At 45.9% G+C, this 26,782-nt stretch overlaps 1 protein-coding gene across 1 annotated transcript; it reads right to left on the bottom strand.

The window, feature by feature from the left end:
- On the bottom strand, positions 1–25,842 carry LOC147888970 (uncharacterized). Its single transcript, XM_087392655.1, has 5 exons — positions 22,700–25,842; positions 1,092–1,142; positions 819–917; positions 466–621; positions 1–329 (listed from the first exon to the last, which is right to left on the bottom strand). The coding sequence occupies exons 1-5, from the start codon at positions 24,755–24,757 to the stop codon at positions 201–203; spliced, it is 2,493 nt and encodes an 830-aa protein (XP_087248781.1). The 5' UTR covers positions 24,758–25,842; the 3' UTR covers positions 1–200.
- Positions 25,843–26,782: the final 940 nt, after the last annotated feature.

Genomic DNA, 26,782 nt, shown 5'->3' with positions numbered 1-26,782 from the left:
TGAACTCAGCATCTTGCATACTAAAGATAATTAAAGCTTGATAGCTTCCTCCATGTCAGTAAGTCAATGAAGGCAAACTTATTGTCCACTGTCCAACACATACAAATTATGACTAACTTATTTGGCCTTTCAAGTAGGCATTCTGATGTTTCATATAAATGCAAGGAGAAAAAACTATTTGTGAGAAAACAGACACAATCTTATGAAAAAGCTGATGCTTTGCATATGGGGCATTGATTCTTTTGAAAAAGCCACTGCTTGATGCAAGGAATATGATAACTATGTCCACATCGAAGCAAACCAAGCTCAACAGATTCCTTAAACTCCTCCTGCACAAGCAAAGCAGCAGCCTTTAGCCCATGCAAACTGAATGACTATCTATAACCAACTTTCAAACTCTCAAATTTTGTATATATCTAAATTATGGGAACTGTCTTGCTTCAAGGCTTCTAGAAGGATGACAACCTGGCATACACTGCATTTCATTTCTATATCCTCTGGCACATGATCAAACGTTGCCTCCAGACAGGCATACTTAGTCCTCTTCAAGCAACTGGAAACAGTTTCTTCACTTAATCCAGTACTTACAGTTCCCATACGTTCCTCTAACGCAAGTAGTTCCTGATCAAGTCCTCCAATTAAGAAAAGTAGCGCACCAACTAAGGCAACAGCAATAAACACACAAAATTCTGGAAATATTTTCCACTGCATGGGTAAGGCTGTAAGAAATATACATAAAGCACACACAAGTAGTTTAACTAATTATTCATTTATTTAAAATAAAAGAACAACACGTTATTTTTATACGAGATAATAACCTCATATGACATGTTATCCACATCAAGGCGCATCTCCCTATGTCGATCATGTAGACCTATTCCACCAAGGAGTATGGATGCTTCCAGCATGAGGACTTGCTGTTAAAAGACCAATATGTGAATTTACTTCAGGTAAGAAAAATTATGAATACAAACGTTTCCAGCTGTTGAACAAACACATTACATGAAAATGTCCCACTAAGAGAGTTGCCAGAAATTGTGTACAATCACCCAGAAACCTGGGCAGGAAAGACAACCAATTACATAAATTACCTCATATGACAAATGTTCATCCCTCTCTACATGCTCCAATGTCGAAAAAATCTGTCACCAAAATAATACCCCCGCCCAACAAAACACCCCAAAAAAATCATCAGAAAGATGGCAATGGTGCCAAAGTTCTTGTTTTGATTTGTGAGAGAAGCTAGCCAATGGGTGGATTTCACAATGCCAACTTGGCCAAGCCAACGGGAGCTAGCTGGCCAAAACTACCTAATGCACGAATCAACAGGCAACATCTCTCCAGAGGCACAATATGACATTTGAAAATTTGACAATTGCTTCAATAATATGAATTGGTCATTCCCAAAAGTACTTGATGAAATGGCAGTTTTGAGAAATCATCATTCACCAAAAGCATCAGAACAATGCTTGAAATCCACATGTAAATACAATTACAGTAAAATATTCTTTGCATAGTAAGATGCAGCAACCATTTATCAGAAATTGCCTTTCTGCAATCATGTGAAGTTACAAGCGGTTGCAAAAACTCTCAATAACCTCCTGCACAATGCAAACGTCATACTATGAACTAGAAGAAGCCACGAAATTGGAATACAGTTCTTGGAGGAAACTATATATATTGATCTCCACCAGAAAAAGGAGGGGGGGGGGCGGGGGGAGGCATCTCTTCAGCAGGTCACAATGCTACGAAATTCTTTATATACCTTCATAAGACTAGAAGATATCCAATCTTACAGATTAAATTTTTTTATAGAACAAGCCAAAAAAAAAAGGAAAGGGAGTTTGCAAGTGACTTTAGACAAAATTATGAGTAAATGAGAAAAATAAAAAATAATAATGACATAGAAAGCAAAGCTTCGTTTCTGTTCTCATCAGTACCCAAGCATAAGCTGCCATCTAGGATTTCAAAGCTTAGTGCTTAGTAAGCCGTGCTTACTAAGCTTTGAATCTCAAGTAAGTGTCGCCCGTATGCTGTCACATGTGAGGTATCTACAGAGTGTCTCAGGATCCCGAACTCTACTACATCTAGCTCCGGAATCGTGTGGGGATCCCTCTGATATGTGAAGTCTAGTAGGCTCAATCGTCTATTTCTTGTCCTTGCATTGAAGTCCCTCAGAAGGAGGGTGTCTCCCTGTCTGGAGAACTCTATGATGTCATCATGTATCATCTCAAATGGGCTGTGTCCCTCTATAGTGACCTCATGAGCATATGATGACGTGTCTGGGTGGAAGTAGCACAATGCAATGAAGATCGGTCGGGCATATAGCAACTAGACTCGTATCCACATATAATGTGCATGCTCCTCTCTTCTTACCACAGATATGAGTGGTCTCATGTGTGTCTTGAAAAGGACAGCTACGCCTCCAGAGCCTCATTACCCACTATCTCTCCTCAATTCTCTCCTATGAGCTGACTCCCAGGTGCATCATGTCACTGTGGGCAAACCTCTCTCTAGGCTCTCATGTGTCTTGGTGTAGAAGATGATGTCTCTATCTGTGTATGTCTCCAAGAAACCACCCAGGTTGGACCAAAGGGTACCGTTACAATTCCATGCAGCCATGCTCAGCTTGCTCTGTGCACTCCCCTCCTGGACCCGACATAGTCATAATTCCCCTTCTGTATTCTACCTTTCCCCCTTCTCCACAGAGAGAGAGAGAGAGAGAGAGAGAGGAAAAGAAGAAAGAAACAACTAATGCTAACACAAGAGAACAAAGATAAACCAACATACATATAAGAAAACAAATGAAACACCAATGCAAACACAAGGAAACAATCATTATCATTACACACACACACTTTTTTTTTTTGTAATATCCAATGCAGTATATTTATATGCTCATAAATTTACATGATGGGAGGTCCCCGAAATGGAGAGTATCCCAAAGATCAGAAACATAAAAAGAAAAGCTCTATGCAAGAAGCATCCATATCACCCTCATGGCAAGCATCATATAAGGATTGCCACAATGAGGCTCGGAAAGATTCATGACTTGTGAATCTGCCGACCCAAGTATGCCAAATTATGCTCACTCCACATTGTCCAAAGAGCCCAATATCTCACCCAAGAGAGAAATAGTGAGTATTGAGACAAAGACCTCATAAATCTGCCAAAGAGCCAGAAATGTTTCCCAAATGTGTGACTCGGGAAACGGAACCGAAGATGATCTGAAATTCTCCCGAGGAGGTTCCTAGAACACGGGCAGTGCCAAAGCAAATGAGGAACAGTCTCTAAAGGAGCCTGACATCTTAAACATGTGGATGGTGCAATGCGACGTTTGGCAAGTGTGACTCCCACTGACAATGTGCCTGTCATACATCTCCAAAGAAAAAGTCTTTGTTTCAATGGCATTTGACACTTCCAAAATATCCGGAGATTTTTCCGCCACCATGAGAGGGGCTTCCTTATATGCCACATAGAATTAGCATATTGCTGAATCCATGGAGCAGGCTGAAGAAGCCTGTAGGCTTTGATGGAGGTCAAGGCAGGAAGAGGAACAGGACTAGTGCATGTAGCAGAGGGCTGCAATTGCCAATCCATAAGCCTGTCTGTGTCAGCCACAGGAGGAACAAGTAGAAAAGGATGTAACAAATCAGCAATTTTCTTCCATATAGACCTATGGTGCATTCCCAATGCATAGGAAGCAGTGGCCCGAGGAAAAGATAAGACATAGCCTTGATCATCTACCATATCATGTATGTATCTAATTCCCAATTTCATGAGATTGTATGCCCGAACAGGTTCCTGTAAAGCGAGTGGAATGTCAAAGATGGCACTCCAATGAATACTTTCTTTCCTCATTGAGTTTGTCCCCGAGCAATTATCAGGAGCCCATTTGACCTTAGAAAGTACTTGTTTCCAGTCAAGTATCAGAGCAGTAGAGAAAGGACAGCCAGGTATCTTTCCTACAAATCTCCCAATGACAACCTCCCGATGATCAGTAGTCCAATGACCATAAGCACAAGTCCTCATGTTGACACACATGGATGCTATCATACAAGTCCATGGCTGTTGTTGGCGGAAAAAAGTATGGAGCATAGTTGCCTTCCTTGCAAGTACATGATATCTTATATTGAGGACATTAAGTCCACCATGCATCCTAGGAGAGCACACCATTTCCATCTTCATCAGTCTCAATGCTTTCACAGCAGTTTTTGTCCTCCATAACAGCTCCATAGCTTGAGACATAAAGGCTGAAATATCCCTGGAGGACCAATGCAGCAAAGGCAAATAGAACTGGACATAGGACATTACAATGGACTGTACTATTCTGAGCCTGACATGAAGAGGCCAAGTAGAAATTTTCCAGTATTCCAGTTTATGTTTAAGTCTTTGGAAGATCCATTTTAGCTGCTGCTTCCTGGTAATATGCCATCCTATAGGATATCCCAAATGCCTGACTACATCTTTGGAATGCACCACCTGACCTGGCCAAAGAATAGAATGCCAGTCACATTGTTTCAGGGGAAGTAATTTAGATTTGTCAAAATTGACATGCAATCCCACTGCCAAACCATACAATGAAAAAGTGGTCATAAGCATGTGAACTTCCCGGGGAGAATTCTGTGGCATAAAGAAGGAATCATCAGCATATGCTTGTGCCAAAAAAGATGCAGCCCCAGGGATTTTAAGACCAGTCATCTGTCCTGTGTTTGTAAGATGATCAAGATACATTAAAAGGGGGTGGGTAGGAATGGCATAGAATAGAGCACTAAGAGGGCAGCCCTGTCTAACTGATCTACCCAATGTCCATGACCGAGATAGATGACCCCCAAGAATGCACTGAGAAGTAGAGCCAGAATAAAGCCAGTAAACTGCATTTGCTATCTTGGGACCAAAGCCCAACTTTGTCATGATTTGAGAGAGAAAATCCCATTGAACAGTGTCAAATGCCTTAGCAATATCTACCTGCAATATGAGCACATCTCGATGCGAATACTTAGCATATTCAATTGCAGTCAAGGCATTGGATATATTATCATGGATTTGTCTTCGCGGCACAAACCCATACTGATGAGGATGAAGTCCCGCATCCAGTATCCTGTGAAGCCTATGCACAATCATTTTGGCAATGAGTTTGTAAACTACAGGCATCAAAGTAATAGGCCTCCAATCTGACATATGGTCACACAGATGTTTTTTGGGCACAAGTTTGACTATGCCATGCTTCCAAGAGTGCAGCAACTGATTTTCTTGCCAAGCAACATTGATCATTTGCAAGAGGACTTCTTTCAAATCATCCCAAAAAGAAATATAAAATTCCACCGTAAGGCCATCCAAGCCAGGGGACTTGTATTTGCTGAGGTGGAACAATGCATTATCAAGTTCTGTGTCAGTAAAAGGTCTCTCCAAGATAAGAGCATCATCCATTTCCACTATTCCAGAAACATATTGAAGGAATTCAGTCCTAGCATCAGTCATTTGATTTGATGGGGAACCAGGAGCGGAGAACAATTTCTGGAAGTAATTTTGGCATTCATCTTGGAGATCTGAGAAAGAGTGTGTCCAAGAGCCATCGAGCTTCCTTACCCTTAGACATGAGTTTTTCTTTCGAGTAGCATGCAAGCCCTGGAAAAAGGCTTTTGATGAGCAGCCGTTATCCATGAGGGGCTTCATTCTTGCCCTAATCTGCCATTTGTGCAATTTCCTCTGATCATTAACAGTCAATTTAATCTGAGCATGTGATAGGGTATCATTTTCTAAATCAGAGAGAGGCCTTAACTGAGAAAATTCAGTCAATTGTTGTGCCGTCCTTTTTGCCCATTTAACCTCATTTCTCCATTCAGTCATATGCCATTTGCCATACTCCCTAATGACATTCTGCATACGAGAGACAAAACTGTCCCAAGCATAATTCATGTCCTCCTGGGCATGCAAAGGCAAGGGATGAATTGCAAGTCTGATCATTTGCTGGAAATAGTGATGTCGGAAATAAGCCTGATTAACATGCAATAATCTACTGGAAAAGGGTGGCAAATCATCCAGAGGCATGCCAAGCTGCAAATTCATCCACAATGGGGCATGATCTAACAAGCCCAATGAGAAATCTATAAAGAGATGAGGGCTAAAATCTGCAAATTGTTGTGGGTAAAACAAATACCATCTGTCAAGCCTTGCCCAATATGTTGTAAGTGCATTATGATGAAAAGTATATCCAAGTACTGACCCTTGAAGAAGCAGCCATAAATCTTGAGCCTGCACAAAAAGAAGCATGGTATCCCATTTCTGCCTTTCCAATGATAGCATATGAGATCTTGAAGTGGTGTTATCTCTTGGTAGAGGGGAATTATTGAAATCTCCACAGATGAATGCATTGGATCTCCATGGATATCTGCATAAAGAATCCCATAATGAAGCCCTCATGGCAGAGGTCTGAGAAGCATAAACTGATGCAAACTCAAAAATATCACCATTGACATTACATTGTATGACCATCCTGTTGGAAAGGTCACCTCCCCATCTGTAAGCCCCCAAATAAAAGTGCATGGGGGAGGGAGACCTAGGTAGGATGTGCCCAAGAGAGAAAAAGGAAAGTACCTGGATGCATCAAAGTGGCTGCAACACATGGCGTCGAGACCATGGCAGATGGCGATGCATACATGGCATAGATCTGGCTTGGGAGAGACATATCTGGAGCAGCACAAGATGGCGGGGTATCCCGGTGTACAGGCGCCTACATGGCAAGCTATCTGGCAAGGTGTGTGGGTAAGCACATGGCCTGCAGCATACCCTAAATGTTAGACACTAACTACTAACTACAGGCAGATCACGGGAGAAGCACCGAATTTGTTCCACCCAACCAATCTTATCGAAGCGTGAGATGTTACAGAGAAAATCCGAATCCCAAAAGCATACGTGAACAGTGCATTCTCTTCTCTCACTAACTCCAACAAGCCCCAATTCCCTAGATGGATCTAGATGCCACATGCCATCATCATAGGGTCTTACTAATGCAACATTTCACCCCTCTCTTGGGATGCTTTAGTTTCCTTTGCCCCTAGGCACATTTCTTGCATTAGACCCTTAGCCTTAGATCCACCTAGTCCGGTGCTATCAACCCTCACCTAGGACCTTGACATTAATTCCCTCCCGATCATTACATGACAATGCCTTCATTGACAAACTCTTCCACTAAGTGAGCAAGTGTGTGCCTCCTGTCCGCAATAAAAGAAAGCTGCCACAAACCAATAACAGTGCTTAAATAAAGAAATGAAAACCAACAACTGTCAGGCGTTCAACTATGGTGATCCTTCAAGTTTTTATTTTCACCGTTGCATGATCCTCGGGATTTGGACCATCTGCAATAATGATCTGGTCAGTTGGAGGCCCATTAAGATCCACTTTGACGATGACAAAAACCACTGTGTCGATAATGGATACAAATGATGCCCTCAAATTCTCCATCTGATTAGTTGCCTAGGACATGTCGGCGTATGACATTATTTGGGACAAAAGAAATGGCTCCATCAAATTTACATGAAGCGCAAATAAATATATTACAAATATAGATCCTTTAAGGGAAATGTCGACTGATTCTTCCCAGGTCATGCTACCTCGGCTAGAGCGTAACAATCCTTCCCTCTTCAGACATCAGCGTCCTCGATGATAAAGTCTGGGAACACTCTCCGCAACTGGTATACGGATTCCCAAGTAGCTTCGGATAGAGGTTGACCATGCCATGCAACCAACACCGTGGATATCTTCCGATTTCGTATTTGCATTGTTCCTCGGTCTAGGATTCTTGTTGGTTTTCGCCTCAACTTCCAGCAGAGCACAACCCTTGGGGCCTACATCCAGAAGCTGAAGGAGTACCAGTGTTGCTGCAGACTTAGCTCAGTGTGAGGCTGAGACCTTGGCTGTCTTCTAGGGCAGCAAGGAGCTGAGGTCAAAGGATGGAAAGTCTACAGAAGCTCCAGGTGGAGCACGCCAGCTGATAGGAGAAGGACCTTGTGGTAAGATCAAAGGACCACACCATTGGTGGGACTCTGGATGTGTCTCTCTTGTATTGTGTCCATAGTTTTGGACGGAAATATATATTTTTTGGTGGTTTCTCTATCTGGTTGGTTCATTGTCTATTGATGAGTCTGCACATCTATTGAATGCACATAAGTAAAGAAGTTTGTGATTCCACACCCACACCACACTGTGTGAGCTCCTGGGCATTACTATAAGTCTTCCGCTGCGTGTACCCTCTGTTGGGTCTTTTCTAACACATCCATCTGCCACTGCTGTGATTGAAGGCTAACTGAGGTTCCAGCTCATGTCTAACCAGTATGCATACACCTGAGTAGGTAGTGGTACTAGCATAATATATATCATAACCGCCAAAATAATCATGACGACCAACCATGGAGTGTTGATTATGTTCTTGCAAACAAACAATATCTGGCTGCATTTTATGTACATAATTCCATAAAAGCCTCCACTTGGAGACATTGCAGAGGCTCTGTACATTATATGTAAAGCACTTAAGTGTTTGGAGCATGAGAGAGGTATATACAAGAAAGTATCAAAATAAAACAAGACATCAGAGAGGCAAAGCCTCTGCCTGCACGGGCTGCATTCCTTCATGATCCATGAAAGACACAGCATTTTCCCCGTCTTCTGAATCACATATGGGGATGCCCTTCTTCAGTACCCCCACCCAATTTTGAAGGATAGGAGCTGAAGTAGAAGCCTGTCCGGGTGAGGGAGAAGAAGCATCCCATTGACGAGATTTAAGGGGGCGTTGCTTCAATACAACCACCTTCTTAGGTTGTTGAAAACCATCCTGATCAATCCCTGCAGATTCCTTCATCTTCTCTTTTCCTTTATCTTTTCCTTTTCCAGCAAGTGATTGCACCTGATTGATTGGTTTGGCATTCTTTGCTCCATTTCTATTTGCTGTCTTAGCTTGCAAATTCTCATTCATTTCCCGTGTTTGGGGCGGCATGGCATTGGGAGGGGCTGATGCAGAACCATTGGGCATTCAGAGGCTAGATGCCCAAACTTGTGGCAGGCAAAACAAGCTCCTGCAAACACGCCCCACTTCAATTCAAAATACTTTTGTCACAATTGCACTCCCTCAACTTCCACTGCAATAGAAGGAGGGGTAGGTGTATCAGTATCCCAGAGAATGTAGAACCTGTTACGGTTTTCCATGGGCCGTGGAGGACAAATGACCCGTCCCAAAGAAGCAGCCAGGTCAGGCAACTTAACAACCTCAACCCATACAGGACAATGATGTCGTATAAGACTTTGATAATCCTTGGGTTGGGGACCAGGGCATAGCATGTACCATCTGCTTCCCGTAAAACAGGGGAGAGAACTCAAGAAGCCTCTGTTTGCACGAAGCATTTGATAAATGCACCTCATAGAAGCCTCTGGAAGCAAAATATACTCCTTCTACAAAGCATCCTCCAAGGATGGACTTAATCCACTGCGCGACATCATTGGCCGCTGGGATTCTTCCTGGAAAGAAAATTACAACCGCAGTTTGAGACAACTTCCTGAGAGGATTGACGAGGGATGGCAATTTCAATTTGTATGTGACCTCTGGAACCGGTTTTCCCCATTCCTGTCATGACTGCTGAAAGTCATCCTTAAGGGTGTCAAACACGTACTGAGCTTCCACAGTAAGTTCATCATCTTGTGATGCAGGCTCTGATAGGCGACGCTTAGCATCAGCGGGTCTTTCTTTTCAAGCATATGTACAAACTTCCAAATCTGAAGCCATGATTGAACTGTGGCAAGACAAGAAGGAAAAAAGGAGCGTACACGCACGGGCTGTACAGAGAAGTGCAGAAAAAACAGCAGACGTGTACGTCCTTGGAGACGGGACTGTACGGAGATGCAGACACGGGACTGTACGGAGGTGCAGACGGGATTGTACGGAACTGCGTGCAGAAACGCGTGCAGATCTGTACAGAGAGGTAGACGGGGCTGTACGAACAGCGTACAGAAACTGTATGGGGGCCGTGCAGGTGTACGGAAACCTTGACGAGGCTGAAAGGCAGAGGTTGCACCACAACACACACACAAAACAGGGAGCTGCAAAAGGCTGAAAATGAGGTGGAAAAGAGACCAGATAGAGCTCTAGAGAGGTGGCTGGTAGCAGCGAGCAAGCTCAGGAGGGTGAGCGGACCATAGGCAGCAGTAGGGGCAGGTCGAGATCACCAACAGAGCCGGCTGAGGGCTGGAATCGTCGCCATGGCTGGAGCTCTCTCACACACACACTCATTACACACACACACACACACACTTTTTTTTTTTTAGTGAAATCTTTATATTTCTGTGTGGGAAACCTCAAAAGAGGTAAAAACCCACCCATAGGTACAAGGAAAAAGTTTTTACAAGTAAAATCTCAGAGCAAAAGTCATGAGGTAGCCAAGTAAAATACTACATATCAAGCTGCAGGAGAATCAAACACAGCATCCTCCAGCTTCAAATTGTTGCTCTGTAAGAACTGATGTAGTGATGAAACCACACCATCAATAAAAACAAGCTGTTTTTTGCCCTTATGATTCTTCTTGATGTAGGCTGGTACCCGAAATTTTTGAATCAAAGGGTCAAAAACTTGTTGTAACATGGGATGGAAAGATTCCAATAAAAAAAGTACTTATGCATCCCTGTCAGAAGAAGACTCTGGCACAGGCATCAAAGGCATAGGAGCTAGCTCAACATCCGTGTCTTCCGATAAAGAAGCTACATCTGATGAAATAGAGTTCTGCATTTGAGCTTCATTCGGAGGATCAATCTGAATAAGAGCAGGGACAGTATCCTGAGAGATAGCATGCATATCATCCTGTAATTTGCCCTCTGCAAGGGTTACATCCATGTCCTGAATAGAAGGAAACCGATGGTGCTCAACAAGAGTGCAATCCTGAGCTTCTTCAGCAGGAGGAAGATTTGCCTGTGATTTATCAACCTTCCTCCAGTAGTGCTTCAGAGCACTAGAGGACTTCACCAAAGAAGCCATAGCAGAAACCGGAGGAGAAGGGAGAGTAACCTTGACAGCTGAAGAAGGAGCAGGTGGTATGGGCCTGGATATGGAAAGGCAAGCACGTGCAAAATGGCCAACCTGTCGGCACCGATAACATGCAGTGGGGAAAGATGCAAAATGGAGCCTGATGCGCATCGGATGAGCAAATCCCAAATCAAGATCCAAAGTAGATGGCACGGGCTGCGTCATATCCCACAGAATGCAAAGACGAACATCACGGGAGGCTTGCAAGAACTCCTGTCTCGGAATATGGAGAGGCCTTCCCAAAAAAGCTGCAAGAGTTGGAAGATGCTAAAAAAGAGGCACAGGCAACGCTTTGAGAGTAATCCAAACCGGACAGTGAGTCACAAGTGTTGCAGAAGGATCGAAAAGTGAATCCCAGGGCATAACATAAGCAAAGAAACCCGCTCCAGGAACACCAGCATCATTGACAAGGCGCTCTACCACCTCAGTCGAAGAGCACTGGGCATAGTAAAATCCTTTGCCTAGAAAAACAAAGGAAGAAATACAATCCAGACCCACTGCAACATCAGCCCAATGACGAAGCTGAGTTGAGGATAAAACCCTGCCCATGAAGTAGAGACAGACTCCAAATTGTTGAGCCTGTCGAAGACCACAGACCAAAAGAGCAGAATCCAAGGAGCAAACAAGCGGGAAACTCGATGAAGAAACTTTTGTGACAGAGGCAGAGCACAATTGGCGAAGAAGATCCAGCTGGAGTGAAGAAGAAGGGCCATCAGAACCAGCCAGCTTTGCCGATTTGACGAGAGGAGAAGCAGGCAGACCACCATGCTTTCGGCGAAGAAACACACGAGTAGGAGCAGAGGCAGAGGGAGGTGCCGAAGCGGAGAAAACAAAAGAGGGAGGAGGCTGCGCAGGGGACCGTACGGGCTGTACGGTCTTCCGTACATGCTGTACGGTCGACCGTACAGGCTGTACGGAAGGCCGTACAGCAAGAATGAAGGACTATACGGGAGGGTCCACAGCGAACGGGGAAAGTACGGGAGACTGTACTGTTGAGATTAGGCATCTCCAGGGGTGGCTGGCCGACCAGCTCCCACGCAGCAAGGGGGGCCAGAGGGGGTAGGCTGGCCGACCAGCCCGGCCGACCAGCTGGTCGGCCCAGTTGGCTGACCGACCAGGCTGGTCGGTCTAGGCAATCTGGCCGACCCTCCTGGCCTTCCCTATAAAAGGGTCTTCCCCCCTTCCTCTTTTCATCACTTCTTCCAGCAGCTCCTCAAGGCTCATCCTGCTGCCCACGCTCCCTCTGCAGATCTTCTGGTGCAGCTCCTCCAGCCTCCTCGCTCCCAGGCTCCTCCTGCCTCCTCGTTGCAGGCCCCTCCAGCCTTCTTGCTCCAGGCTCATCCTGCCTCCTCGTTGCAGGCCCCTCCAGCCTTCTCGCTCCAGGCTCCTCCTGCCTTCTCGCTCCAGGCTCCTCCTGCCTCCTCGCTGCAGGCTCATCCAGCCTCCGTGCTCCAGGCTCCTTCAGCCTCCTCGCTCCAGGCTCCTTCAGCCTCCTCGTTCCTAGGCTCCAGCCTCCTCGCCTCAGGCTTCTGCCTCCTCGCTCCAGGCTCATCCAGGCTCCTCCAGCCTCCGGGCTCTCAGGCTCCAGCCTCCTTGTGTCCAGATCCTCTGCTCCAGTTCAGCCCCTTCTGCAGCTCCTGTTTCTCATCCTGTTCAGGACTCCTTGTATTACAGTTGCTGCCCTGGTTTATGGGCTAAGTTACAGCAGATCTGTTTGTGGCACATCTTGTTGTCTCTAGTATTCTCTGTGTGATTCTGTAGCTTCAGTTTGCTTACATCTTCCGCTGCCACTCTTGACATGTACGGGCGGCGGTACGGAAGGCAGGCTGAGCGAAGGTGGTACGGAAATCCGTACAGCTGACGGTCGGACGGAATCAGGGAGGAAAACAAGGCTGGCCGTGCAGAGGGCATACAGCACACAGTCTCCTTCTCTCACACACACACACACAAAAAAAAACCATATCACACACACACCACACACACACACACACACACACACACACACGCACGCATATAGCAGACCTAAACTGAACTAAACTAAACATAATAGGTGCCTAAAAGTAGATTAACTCCGAAAAATAGAACGAACCTCATACTCAAAAGACAAAATTCCGAAGATATAACAACTATAATGTAGGACAAAGCCGAGTTTCTTCATTAGTTTTCTTGTATTATGGCCCTTTTTGAAAAATAATATATTAGATTACTACGTTTACAAAAGGGATCACAACATTACAATCACTCAACTTTCATATACACTATCTAGATAAGAAAGGTATGAAAATAGATGTACCTGGAGGTATCATAATGGCTGTGAGAAGAAAGAGATTCACAGAGCATGGATCTGTCCTGGAAGAGGCAGATCAGGAGCAGCAAGCATGGCAAGGATATCCCAGGGAAGTAGCGCCTATGTGGCAAGCCAAAAGACGGAGTTTGTGGGCAGGAAGGCGACCTGCAACAGAGCCAATATATGGCGCAATGATGGCGGGACAAACCAGCAGACAAGTGGCCTGTGTAAGTGGGCTGGTTGGGCTGGGGATAGCCAGCCAACCAGGCCTATTTATAGGCTTGGTACTAGGTCAGGCCATGCCTGGAAGTGTGGGCCAAAGGTCCTGGAAATGAGAGCCCCCAAGGGGCATTTATAGAGCAGAGCAGGTCAGGGCCTGTTTGGGTCAGCCAGAGGCAGCCTGGCTGGTCAGCTATTTTGAGCAGGCCTTGGGCCTATAAAAGGAGAGGCCCTGAGCCTCATAATTCATCCAGCAACTCAGCCAAAACAGGAGCAGACAGGAACAGCCAGAAGCCACTCCCTTGGGCCTCATATTGGGGAGAGTTGAAGGTGTGCTGCAGAGTGAGCTCTCTAGGGGCTGAACCTTGGCTGTCTCTCAGGGCAGCAAGGTGTTGTGATGGAAAGTCTACATACGCTCGAGGTGGAGCACGCGGGCTCAAGTCGAGAGATATCCGGCAGATAGTAGAAGTACGTGGTAAGATCAAAGGACCAGGCTCTAGTGGGACTTTGGATCTATCTCTCTTTTGTATTGTGTCCATAGCTTTGGATGGAAATATATATTCTTTTGGTAGCTTCTATATCTGGCTGGTTCCTTGTCTATTGTTGAGTCTGCACATCTATGCGATGCACATAAGTTTAAGAAGTTTGTGATTCCACTCCCCACACACACTATGTGAGCTCTTGGGCTATTCTATCATTCCCATTGTGCGTACCCTCTATTGGTTGATTTCTAACAAAAATAACCTGGAGCCTCTACAAAACGAAAAAGAAAGAGGAAGGGAGCTCAGAAGCAAGCCTGCCAAACTGAGCAGGAGAGAGCGAAAGCCTCCTCTATGTAACCACCGATGAGCATCTGACTGGCACTCCCTACAAACATGGCTGTAAACCCCCAAATCCATGTCTGAAAAGCCGAGCATTTGCATAGTGTCCTCCAGAAACCACCACTCCACTCTGTCATAAGCTTTCTCGAAATCCAAAAGAAAGATTGCGATAGGCTGAGAATCCTTCTAAGCCCAATCAATTGCCTTCCATAACGTGAAGATATTGTCTATGATGTTATGTTCTTGAACAAAACTTGTATGCATGTCATGGATGATATCCACAAGGTGGGGCCACAACCACAAGCTCAAGACCTTGGCTAAGCTCTTGTAAGCGGTATCCAGGAGGGTAATCGGTCTCCATTGGTGAATGTCCAATCTATCCCTCCCCTTCGGAAGCAGAGCCTTATGATGCACCTGATGTGGGACAGCATGTTCCCCTTGAGTCTATGCATGTAGCCCCTCAGGATGAGGAGTCGTCTGATGAGTCAGATGATTCAAAGGCATAAGCTCTCCATAAAGCACGAGTGGCAAGTACCATGGAAGCTTTGAATTTGCTCAAGCAAAACCTTGCAGAAATTCTACAAGCACCTCCCAGAAGCAAGTGGGCAGTGAAGAAAAAGAAGACTCACAGGCATGTATCATTCAGTGGACAGTCACCAGAGGTGCCTTGGCATGAACTACATATGCCTTTGCATGGATCTGGGATGCAAAATGCCCAACAGCCCGCAAATTTGCAGCAAAATCCCTCGCAAGGGAATAATTTTCAGTTTGTGCATCAAGGACTACATATGCCTTTGCATGGACTACATATGCCTATGCCTTTGCATGGATCTGGGATGCGAAATGCCCAACAGCCCACAAATTTGTAAGCGAAATCCCTCGCAAGGGAATAATTTTCAGTTTGTGCATCAAGGACAGCAGTCCTACCCTCAGCTTGTGATGCAACCAGGTTTTTTGGCAGTGGATCAGTTTTCCAGACCATGGTGAGACAGCCCATGGGAGGAACAGGTATGCCAGGTCCTCAGAATGCTCCATTTCAGCCTGGCATGCAGCCGGTACAATAGCCTATGATGGGAGGCATGATGCAGCCCGGGAGTGCAAATGTAATTTATGCCAACATGGAGATGCAACCCGGAATGCAGACAAGGATGCCTGGTATGCAGGGTGGTTCCTTGGGACCCCCGCAAATGTGACCCGGCATGGGTAATCCCAGTATGGGAACTGGAACTAATGTACCTGGAATGATGCAGCCCCCATACTTGCAACCCCCACCAGTGTATGACAATCTGGCGCCTAAGGGCAAACTAAAGGACTTCAAAGAAGGTGGGGCAGCAGTCAAGTTTGAGACTTTCAGTGGGATGCAAGACCGGTTGAAAGCTTTGATGTATTTGAAACAGTTTGATGCTGCGTACACCGGAGGTAACTTCACTGAAAGCTTTGATGTATTTGAAACAGTTTGATGCTGCGTACACCGGAGGTAACTCAGCGTCACTACTTGGTTAAGTTTAAGAATTATTCAGCGCTGGGCTAGTGCAGCTCTATTTGGATGCATTCCAGCTTATGCCAACTGCGGTCGAGGGACATACAGGTTCAGCCGAGCATCAATCTGGAGCAGAGCTCTAACACTTCCAGCAATGCTTGTGCTTCCTCAGCATTCCAAGGATTTTCAGTCCTCACCTGTAAGGCCTTCAACTCTGGGCTGTATCGCTGTAATTTACTTCTAACCATGACACCCATGAGGTCTTTGAAAGCTGCCCATGTGTAGGGCTTCCAAGACGAAGCCCTCAACATTAACCAAGTGTGGGCATGGTGCATGCCATCATGAGGAACCTTGCCCTCATCATCCATTGGATATAATCTGAAATATCCTTCCACAAAAATCTGTCCAGGCTGCACCTAGACTCTATGTAGAGCCTCATGTCTGATTCAAATTGAGGCCAAATCCTCTCATAGGCATTGGGCTGAAGCAAAGCTGAGAGATGAGTGCTAGAGGGACAGGCTCTCCCAAAAACAGCAACATGAGGTTGGGATGTGCCAAATGGCAGCAATGAAGATGGGCCTATATCCCATGCACATAACTGAAGGATATCACCCCTTGGAAGAGCCGCTGGTGGACGACTCTGGCTGAAATTTCCCATGGGTGAGATCATAGTGGGCTGCTCACTAATACGGTTCCCAAAGATGGAAGGATTTGGCTAGGTAGCGTAGCTAGCGACGCCATCCATGGTGTAGATGCACAAAAGTGTGGTGGAAGCTGGCTCCACAACTAGTCATCGATGAGCAGTAGTTCTTGTTCTCTCTAAGCGGTTCAAAGAGTGGTTACTCTCACTATTGGAGCGTTCTAGGCGTGGTTACTCTCACCGTTGGAGCATTCCATCAAGCACACCAATGTCAATCTAGAAGCTGCACCACCAACATGAATCCATTGACACTAAGAAAGCTGCTAACGGGCTTGGCTGACGACGAACGACAGACCTGCAGCCATCCCTAAAGACCTTGCGCCTCTTGATTGCGGACGAGCCAAGCTCGGGCAGGATGAACCATCTGCTACTTTCGCCTCGCATTTCCACCCTGCAAACCTTAGCCTACAAGGTTTGTTTCCTAGGTTAGTCTAACAGGGGTTAGTTTGTTGGTTAGGTTAGTTGAGTCTAGTTAGGTCTAAAGGTTAGGTTAGAGGTTAGCTATCTGGTTTGGTTTGGTTTGGTTAGGTTAGGTTGGTTAGATTAGGTCTAGGTTGGGTCAGTTAAGCTTAGGTTAGGTTAGGTGAGGTTAGTGCTAACTAGGGTTCAATGGTTTAGTTAGACTAATTTAACCCAGTGTCCTATCAGTCCTAGGTGTCTTAAAGACCCCTCAAAGAAGGGGGGAAAAAAAAAAGGGGGGCAAAAACTCAGAATTCCAGCCTCTTTTAGGGGCTTTCCACAGCCCTATGTGGGCTCATTCGGACCCCATTCAGAAGCCTCTTCAATGACCTTCCTCCCGAGCATCTTCATCAACTTTTCTTCCGAGCCTCTCCATCACATTTTGAGCTGTGAGGCAGGTGGAAAGTGAGCACATGTGCATGTATTTGGCATAGTGGGGCAGCCACAAAGGTTTAATGCACACGATGGGACAGCCGAATGCGTATGAAGGGAAAATGGGACGACATGCCTCTAGTTTTGGACAGGGTATGCAGGGCTCTATGCAGCATGCAAAAAGCTTAGAGCAGCCTTAACGTGGGAAAAATTCACAGCCCAATGGAATCCTTCTGATTACCATCCACAATCTGGTGTACCCCATTACATTGGATGTGTTGTATCAAGTATTTTCTCCTTTTGGGCGTATTGATAAGATAGTCATGCGTCCGATTTCAGATGGTCTACAAGCTGAACTACACTATGCCTCACAGGCTAGTGCATTGCAAGCACGAAGCATTTTGCAAGGTCGGGATATATATGATGGTGGTTGTACCTTACATATTCAGCTGTTAGATTTGACAGCGATTTCCTATGCTAAATGTCGAGATGCAAATGCCATAGAGCAAGTTGTTGGAACTATGATTCTGAGGGGAGTGATGCCAAAGGCTATGCAAGCCTATAAGAGCAGACACCCAACATCTAAGGAGAATGCAGCCAGGCCAATGTTTGTCATGCAGCCCAGCCATGCTATGCGTCTCCCTAGTACGCAGCTAAATCATGCTTCAAAGCCGGGGAAGATGCCTCAATATCTAGGACAAAAATCTGGTTGTTTCCAGGCTATTACTGCTGCTGATATACAAGGGTTATGTTGGGATAGCTGCTCAAATAAAAGCAGCAGCCCACATGATGGAACCGAAATATGGACAGCAAGGACGCCGTTGTATCAGTTTGCAGGACCAATACATTGCTCCAGACGATGCCCTAGCAGTTCAGCATACCAATGGAAGGAATACATCTATGCATGGTGATGGCAGAAGCCTACATAACAGTGACAATGAAGCAGGCCAAATGGTTGAAAAGACAGAATGAGAAAAGCAATGTTGAGCAAATCTGTGATAGAAATCAAGATGCGGATGTTGACCAGCAAGGTAAGGATGTGGATGCACTTGCACTTGACATGTCTAGGCATGCAAACTTTGAGGACAAAGTTCTTGAGGAGGAGGTGAGTATCCAGCGTTGTATAGTCTCCATTAAGGAAGAAAATATTGAAGACCACGGTGATGATAACAAAGGATGCCAAAGCAAATCTACTAAGAAGCAGATTGTGCAGCAAGAGCAAGGTATGCATGACAGTTTAATCCCGAAGTTGCATCACCACCAGGCATTCCATATGCTGTTAAACAGAAAGGGTGACGTCTAGCTTCTTCAACGGCTGTACGAAATTGTATCCAGCGTTGTATGGTCTCCATTAAGGAAGAAAATATTGAAGACCACAGTGATGATAACAAAGGATGAAGAAGCAGATTGTGGAGCAAGAGCAAGGTATGCATGACAGTTTAATCCATGAAGCTGCATCACCACCAGGCATTCCATATGCTGTTAAACAGAAAGGGTGACGTCTAGTTTCTTCAACCGCTGTACGATGGTGTTCCTTTGGTCTTGCTGTAGCTATTCAGTGCTATTATCGTCACAGTACTGCTAGCAACTCCAGAGATTCACCTTGGAATGAGAAGAAAGGCTCAGAGTCCTAGGAAGGTGCTCTGAACCAATGTAGAGAAGGGGGAAGGGGCAGGTTTGGAGATGGGGAGAGAATAGCAAAAGGAAGGGAGGAGAAGAGATGAGAAGGGGAAAGAGAGAGGAAGAGAGAGAAGGATGAGGGGATAGAGAGATAAAGAGAGGGAGGAGAGAGAATGAGCGTAGGCAGCAGGTATCAAGGAGGAGGAGGGAGAGTAGATAGGATTAGATGTCACATCAAAAAGTTCATACAAAGGTGTGGAGGTGGACTTATATAGTCTCCCTCTACTATATCTCCTTTTTGCCACCCCTCTAGGCCTAAAAATCCCCTAAGCCATATCAGGCCTAACCCTCACTAACTTGGCCTGATCTTGGCCTTCATTACAAGGTTGTTGAGGTCAATGGATGCCTATGCCTTGCTCTAGCAGTTGGGATGCACAGTTTGCCAGTTTGATGCAGTGTGTGCCTAGTGTGGGTCGGTGAACAGTGGTAGCCAGTGGGAACAGTGTTCAGGGTGCGCCCTAGTTGTAAGTTTGCTATTACTTTTCACTAAAGAAGAATAAAGAAATACCGCAAGGGACGCCAAGTGTTTGGGGCCAATCGATGTCGCTGTGTGATCATTGAGCAGGGGCATTCTAGCCTCACCTATACTTTCTTTTATGCTATCTGATGTGGTGTGTGTAATTGGGTGCTAAGTGGCTGTAATTGACCGTGTGATCAAAGATAGTTGTGGTTTACCGCCCTTTGGGGTTCCGAAGGCCGGTTACAGCATGGATGCTAGGATCCACCGCTCGTTGTCCTTCATAGGCATCACTAAAAAATAACTTTCGAACTGATTGAGCCATGAAGTCAACACTAAGGGTTCCTACTTACCATCGTACCATGTTAAGTTGAGCTTTCCCAAGAAGGAGAGCTTGGTCGGAGGTGGTAGTCTCTCCATTTCTTCCCCCTGCTGGTCGGAGTAGAGAAATAAGAAGCTGCCAGTCCCGTTCTTCCTTCTCTTCTCTCTCGGAGCTCCTTGGTCTCTTGAGCCTTGCGGTACCGAAGTTCCTCGACTTTTCAAGCCTCTCGATCGCATTCATCTTTTGCTTCCCGAGTTTTGCCCTTTCAGCTGCCCAAGCTTCCTGATCGCATTCTTCTTTTGTTTCTCGAGCCTCCCGATCGCGTTCTTCTTTTGCTTCCGAGCCTCCCGATCGTGTTCTTCTTTTGCCTCCCGAGCTAGCCTTTCGCGCTCTCTGGCGGCCTGCTCAGAATCTTACTGCATCTCTTGAAGCTAGTTCATGCGGGTGAAGAGAGCCTTGGATTGTTGTTGCTACATCTGCATCACAGCCTGCACATGGCTGTCATTGCAGACATGGAAGTGTCTACAGAATTCTACGGTGGGGGTGGTGGTGGTGGTGGTGGCGGTAGGGGCACTGAACCCTCATCCCCCCTTGTATTGGACTGCTCACCGGTGCTCATGGTGTCCTTGTCGGATCTTTGTCTGATCTTTATCTGGACCATAAAACAATAGAGCTGCCCCTAAACTGACCCTCCCTATCTTAGGAAAGAAAACTAAAGCTCTGATACCAATGTAGCAGGAGATAGACTATCCGCACTCTCTCTCGTGCTCAATACTAACTGCAACAACAAGATGATGCACTCAATATACAAAATGATGCTGTGGATGTCAGTGAGAGAATCAAAGGGAGAGAATGTAGTGGACCTCCGAAGAGGAAATAGATACAACTGAATAATGAGTGCCCAAAGGGCTGAGTACAACTATACGAAGGGGCTGAAACCCTCACTGCAAAACTGGAAAGACTAGACTACCTAGAGGAGGTGAATCCTCACTAATCCCTGAAGAGACTGAGGCTACCCCGCTGGTCTGCTGCGGAGAGGCCTTGCTGCAGCTATTCTGAAGGTTGAAGTTGAAGTGTCCAACTGTGGGATGAAGAATGAGGGACAAAGGCTGCCCTTTTATAGGCTGTTAGGTCAGCCCGGCCGACCTGGCCAACGCCCACCGTTGACCCTGGTTGGCTGGTCAATGCAGAGCATTGATCAGGTCAGTCAAAAAGTCAAAGCAACTCACTTTTAACCAAAAAGTCAACTCTGTTTTTTGACCTGCGATGACATGGCGTTGACTGTCTGTTGACTGTGTACTGATTGCTGACTGTGCAAGGCTGCCTGCATGGCTGTACGGATGCCTGCATGGCTGGTGACCTGGCTGCCTGCATTGGTACCAGCTAGCATGGCCACGGGCTTGTGGATGCCCATGACAGATTGTGAAAAAGCCTTTACAATAGTTGCATTTCTATTCCAAAGAGGATTCACTTTCTGAGGCATGTTCTTCTTCAAACTTGAACTGCTTCAATTGCAAAACAAAGGGAGAAATAGAATAATACTCAAGCTGTACTATGCAATGCAACCATACAGTATACTGTAGTCTATAGATGTGGAGCCAAGACAGTCTCCTTACTTTGCAGCTCCCTTGGCCCCTGATCAATGATCACGCTCAAGTTCGCAACTACCCAAGTTCAACACTACTCATTGCAACCTGCTTGCTTAGAGTCTAACATAGCAGCCTGCTCGCTTACAGGCTTTGCATGTATTGCAATTTGCAAGGCTGCAAAGACTTGCCAAGGCCCAAGAAAGCTTTGTGCGGCTGTGGGACACCCAAGGCTCAAGCAGAGTTGGTAGGTACGGAAAACAGCAGGAGCAGAGAGCTAGAGCGAGAGCAAGAGCAGACTCGCAAAATAGGCACCATACTGCCGTAAGGCGACTTTAGGTCAAAAACATTTTGGTTCTTTAAAAATAATCTAACGTGCCTAACAAGTACCTTAGAGTAACTAACATTTCTAACATAACTAGCCATTAGGTACACGACCCAAACGAGCCCTGACTGTGAGAGATTATAAACATGTAAGAGAAAGAATGTGATTACAGACATAGACATGTAATGCAACTGCATCTTGTATTCTTGAATTTCAGCAAGTGAACCAGCCTCTCATGGCTTGAAAAGACACTCTCTAGTCATTCTGTGGAAAAGAACACATGATATGGGGGAAGGAAGTGATAAAAGTTAAATCCAACTTCATAATTTGTTGCAATGTGTATCTGAAGTCTGCATAGCTTTCAAGTATGCATGAGCAATTGTTGTAGCCGGCATGAAAAAGTCAACAAAAGGAAAGCCACACTTGGACTAGTCATAGAAGCAAAAGAGAAGACAAGGAGTCCACGAAAAGGAATTACTTTAGTGGTGCTAAATGGTATGAAATGGCCTTCATTTGGCAACAGAATAGAAGATGACTTCAAACCATTGATTCCCACATGGCAATGGGAAGCAACCTCAATGGTTCAACTTAGCACTACCAATGTCTCAAAGCTCTTATCCAAAATAATTCAACCAGTTGTTGCAAACCAAAAGGAGTTGCAAATGAAGTGAAGAACACAAAGGGTCTCGTAGATACTATCAAAATAGCCTGAAGGAATACTTCATCAGAGAGGCAATTGATAGATAGACAAACAGATCTGACCCTTTTGAGGCACTTCACATGAGCTAACGATGATAAGTTTACCTTTTCTCCATGGACATCATAAGCCTCTATTGGAAGGGATCACTTGAAGCAAAGAAAGACCACATATCAACCTTTCACACTGTAAACAGGGTATGAAAGGCTAAGTTCAAAAGAATGAGCACCTCAGAAAGCCACTCCATGGAAAGATGAGGCCGACTTCCTCCACTTGAGTGAAGCTGAAAGCCATGAGAAGGACCATAAGAGACAGGTTCTGCAGCTAAGGAGTTGTGTCTTTGGTCATCATCCAAGTTGTGCATCTCATTATCACCAAAAGAAGCCAGCCCAGTAAAATGTGAGCCATGTGGAGAACTCAGGGTGAACGAAGGGGGGGACAAGGCAAGCTGAACAGGACTCGACTCTGGCAAAATCGATCCTACAGGAGGTAGAGGAGGTGGTCTTGATGGAGGCGGCCCAGAAAGACTGGAATGGATTACTTGCAATTCTGGCACAAATGTTGCTGTAGTATGGGGCAATTGAGAAGCCCTATTCGGGTTCCCACTCTCCACTCTCATTGATCCGAATTGATTTCTATGTGTGCTGCTTGTAGACGAGATCCTGCTTCTGTTACCTGCAAATCCACTGGACAACTCACTGAAAGAAGCAGCTGAATCCAGAAATAGTTCATTTGACCTATGTAAAAAACCATGGCTATTCCTGCCCCTAGTGACATTTGCACTGCCTCTGCTGTGCCTGCGACTGGAGATTGGAGACTGGCTAGTTGCAAGAGCCGGGGAGACACTCGGTACCAGGGCATCCAAGCTTGAGGAATGTGGCTTTCTTGGACATTTCGTATCAGACTGAAAACCAGAGGATAGTCGCCTTGCAAGTCTAGAAGACTGGGGCTCCAATCTAGACAAATTCATCTCTGTGGACCGCCCACACACACCATCATGAGATGTCACGTGTCCCATGAAGCTACTGCTGCCATGTGCTACCTGACTCTTAGTTGAACGTATATACCTCAGCGATTCCCTCCCATTATCAGTCATATGGGCAGCCACTGTTTTCTTCTGAGGAACCCAATCTCGAGCTCCAGATGTGGAAGATCTTGAAACAGACAGCAGAACATCTGCAGCAGAAGAACAACCAACATTGCGTATATTGCGTCTGCTTGATCCAGCCCCATGAGCAGAAGTAATGGCATTGCAATGGCCTTTTCTGAGCCCCACACCCTGTGAAACCCCTGCTTGTAACCTTTGACTTAAAATGCTCTGGGTACCACTTGTCTTCTTGCACTCAGTAAAACCACTTACGCTACCAAAGCCACTCGCTTGCAGAGACTGCCCAGCCCCATGAGCATTCATCTCATATATTGAATTGTGAATGTGTTCCGTATCTGCATTTGCAGGTACTTTAAAGTCATCACTGCCTTGATACGCAGACGAAGAACCAGTCAGTAAAGGATTGCAAGAAGCTTCAACAGTTGCAATCCCATTTCGTTCATTCCGATCAAAGGTGAAAGAATTGCTGCTCGTAACATGTGCCCTACTAGCATCTGATGCAGAAGAAATATGATCTGGATCAGCGCTCAACTTACCCACTCTTGTTTGCCTGGTAGAAGGCCTCACATCTCGCTTTACTATCCCAGCACTAAAATCCCTTGCCAACAAAGATCCTGAGCCTGAGCAATTCTGCCCCATTGTCTCTCCCTTAACCATCTCACCAGTACATGTATGAAAACTACTTTCTGCCAAAGATCCTAAGCCCGAGCACTTCTGCCCCATTGTCTCCTTTATTGCAGAAGCGTTGGCAGCCACCTGTTCTGTGATCTCTGCGTCAAACTCAGCTCCAGACTCAATAGAACTCCCTGACAGAGAGCATACCACATTCTGCATATGTGGTGATGAACTGATTTCAGGAGCCTTTGAAGCCAAGGAAGAACCTGGAGAATCTGGAGAATATGGAGGGCTTGCCGATGAGGAGTTTGAACGGTTTGAAGATTCCAGTTTAGGTAAACCTGAATAGTAGTCACTGCGTGCAAAACTCGGCCTAGTCCCAGACCTTTGACAGCTTTTAAGGCCCCTTGAATGTGGCCTTGAGTTGGCTCTTTCGTCTGCTGCCACAAAGTTTGACTTTCTCCTGTGATTGCAACTCTTCCCATTAGAACCTTGACTGCTGAATCTCGGAGGGAATTGTGTTTCTACAAGCTGTGAGCCATAGTTATACCTGTTTCCGGCCATCAGATCGACCTACTGCACTTTTCCCTAGAAATAAATTGCATGTGCTCCGTGCATGCCCCAGCTACACGGATGCCATCTCAGCCCGACAGATTTGATCTGTAATTCAGTTTCAGCAGCAGAGCTGCAGTTGCAGACTGACATCAAATGATGAGCTCGAGGGCAAAAGTATTCCAGGCACTCTCAGAATAAGGTATGATACATATATTTCTAAATCACTCAAATAGTAAGGTGCAAGGCTGCTTTTGCGTACAGCCAGTGTGAAGAGGCGAACTAAAGAGGTATACATCCAACCAAAAGCTGCGCAACTAAACTTGTTCAATGATCCAGTAAGCAAGCAGGAAAGGCTCAATATTTCAGATGGCCGCTTTCAAAGCTTATTATAATCTCTAAAGCACGCCTCTTTTTAACCCACAGAGCTAAAGGCAACCATTCGAGTCGGCAACAATGGACGATGGAATGAATAGTAAAGCTGCTGGAAAATCACATAATTTGTCCTGTCGCTCAACGCTCCTTAAAGATATTTTCTTAAAAGGCAAGACCCCCTGCGATCTACACTGCCCTCTGGCATCACCTACAACACATGGCTGGTTATCGACAGCACAGATATCTAGGGATCACAATGGCCTGCACATACTGGTGCAGTTCAACATAAAAGGATTAGACGCCACCATTCAATCAGCTCATCTTCCTAGGTACAGGGGTGTGCAAAGAACCACCATGAGACCAGAAACAAGACAGGAATTCTATCTTTGCCAACAACTCAACGAGTAAAAGACAGGCAAAATCCTTCCTCAGAAGAGCTCGGGGATAGCTTCTGCTTCCTCCTCCTCCTCTCCGTTCCCTGCATGTCCTGCTGCCTCGGCTGCCTCAAAGCCACGGGCTCATTCAACGCCGCCTCCTTCTCCTTGCTGCCACTGTTCGTCCCCCCTGCATAGGACGATCAGATTGCTGATCAGCAGACATGTGAAAGTGGCGGGCAATATTGAATAGAATGGAGAGGCGTTCCAAGGTCCTAAGCATCTCCGAAGTGGGGAGTGGGAAGTGGCGATCAGCAGCATCAGCTTGAAAAGAGTACATATTCAGGAAACTCCACCGGGTCACACTTTCCCGGTCGGAAAGCCGTCGGCACGGTGACTTTGATTTTTACTAGCAACCGCGGAAATCCCGGACGCGCGTTTGCCACGATGCACCAGCCCATCCGTCGACGGCAGGGGTCGACGGAGCTTTAATCCTAGCCTTAATAATGGGAAAATGCTTTTCTTGCTTTGACCAGCTAAATTCCAAGCAACCGGTGGATCCGCCTAATCTCACCGCTTCATTTGACCCCACATTACGATACACCACGTCACATTCAATGCGCGAACCTTTGCCGTTAGATTTAAATGAGATCTAGCGGCTCGCAACATCGCCATTTGTAGGCCGTTAGATTTTACATTTATCTAACGGCTCAATGCTGCCCACACCTACGCGCCGCCACGTAATCATCAACATCGAGCACGTGGCGTGCCGTCGCCGCATCCACCATCACATGTCTATAACATGGCTCGCCTCCCTCCGTCGTCGACGGTTGACAATCGGCGGCGGTCAGTGTTCATGGGTAGGAAACCGATGAAACCGACTCCCGGCATGACGGTCAGTCACCAAGTTCACTGGCTTCCTCCCCGTAAACACCTCCCCCAACCGATTCCCTATACCATCATATGAACCGACCGTCTACATGTTGACCAAATGCACGGCTCTTCTTCTTGCTTGCTCTCAACCTGTAGGGTAGTGCTTTGCCTGGCCTCTCTTGTTTAGGGGTGGTCAAACTGCGTGCAGATGCCACAGTTGAGTACTTGTGGTTTTTGTTGCCGTGCTTGAAAGGTAGCCTTAACGTAATGAAATTCATCTTCAAGAAGTGAAATTACGAGTTTTTATTTCCAAAAATTCTTTCTCCCAAATTTGGACATATTCCACATGCAACTACACTCTAACGTCCACATAATCCCCCCTCTCTCTCTCATTCCCCTAAAAATCCTCCTATTT

This window comes from Dipteris shenzhenensis, chromosome 21 (genome assembly GCF_047967505.1).
Source record: "Dipteris shenzhenensis isolate YYH24624 ecotype China chromosome 21, Dip_SZ_1.0, whole genome shotgun sequence".
Taxonomy (NCBI): Eukaryota; Viridiplantae; Streptophyta; class Polypodiopsida; order Gleicheniales; family Dipteridaceae; genus Dipteris; species Dipteris shenzhenensis.
The sequence above is the reverse complement of the archived record's forward strand: the minus strand, read 5'-3'. Positions and strand labels throughout refer to the sequence as shown.

Excerpts from the sequence above, each read along its gene's own strand:
- LOC147888970 (XM_087392655.1), bottom strand. The coding sequence starts at position 24,757 with ATGGCCGGAAACAGGTATAACTATGGCTCACAGCTTGTAGAAACACAA. Across the intron at positions 622-818 it reads TGGATAACATGTCATATGAG|GAACTACTTGCGTTAGAGGA; the intron begins GTTATTATCTCG and ends GGACTTGATCAG. Across the intron at positions 330-465 it reads TGAAATGCAGTGTATGCCAG|GAGGAGTTTAAGGAATCTGT; the intron begins GTTGTCATCCTT and ends TTGCTTGTGCAG.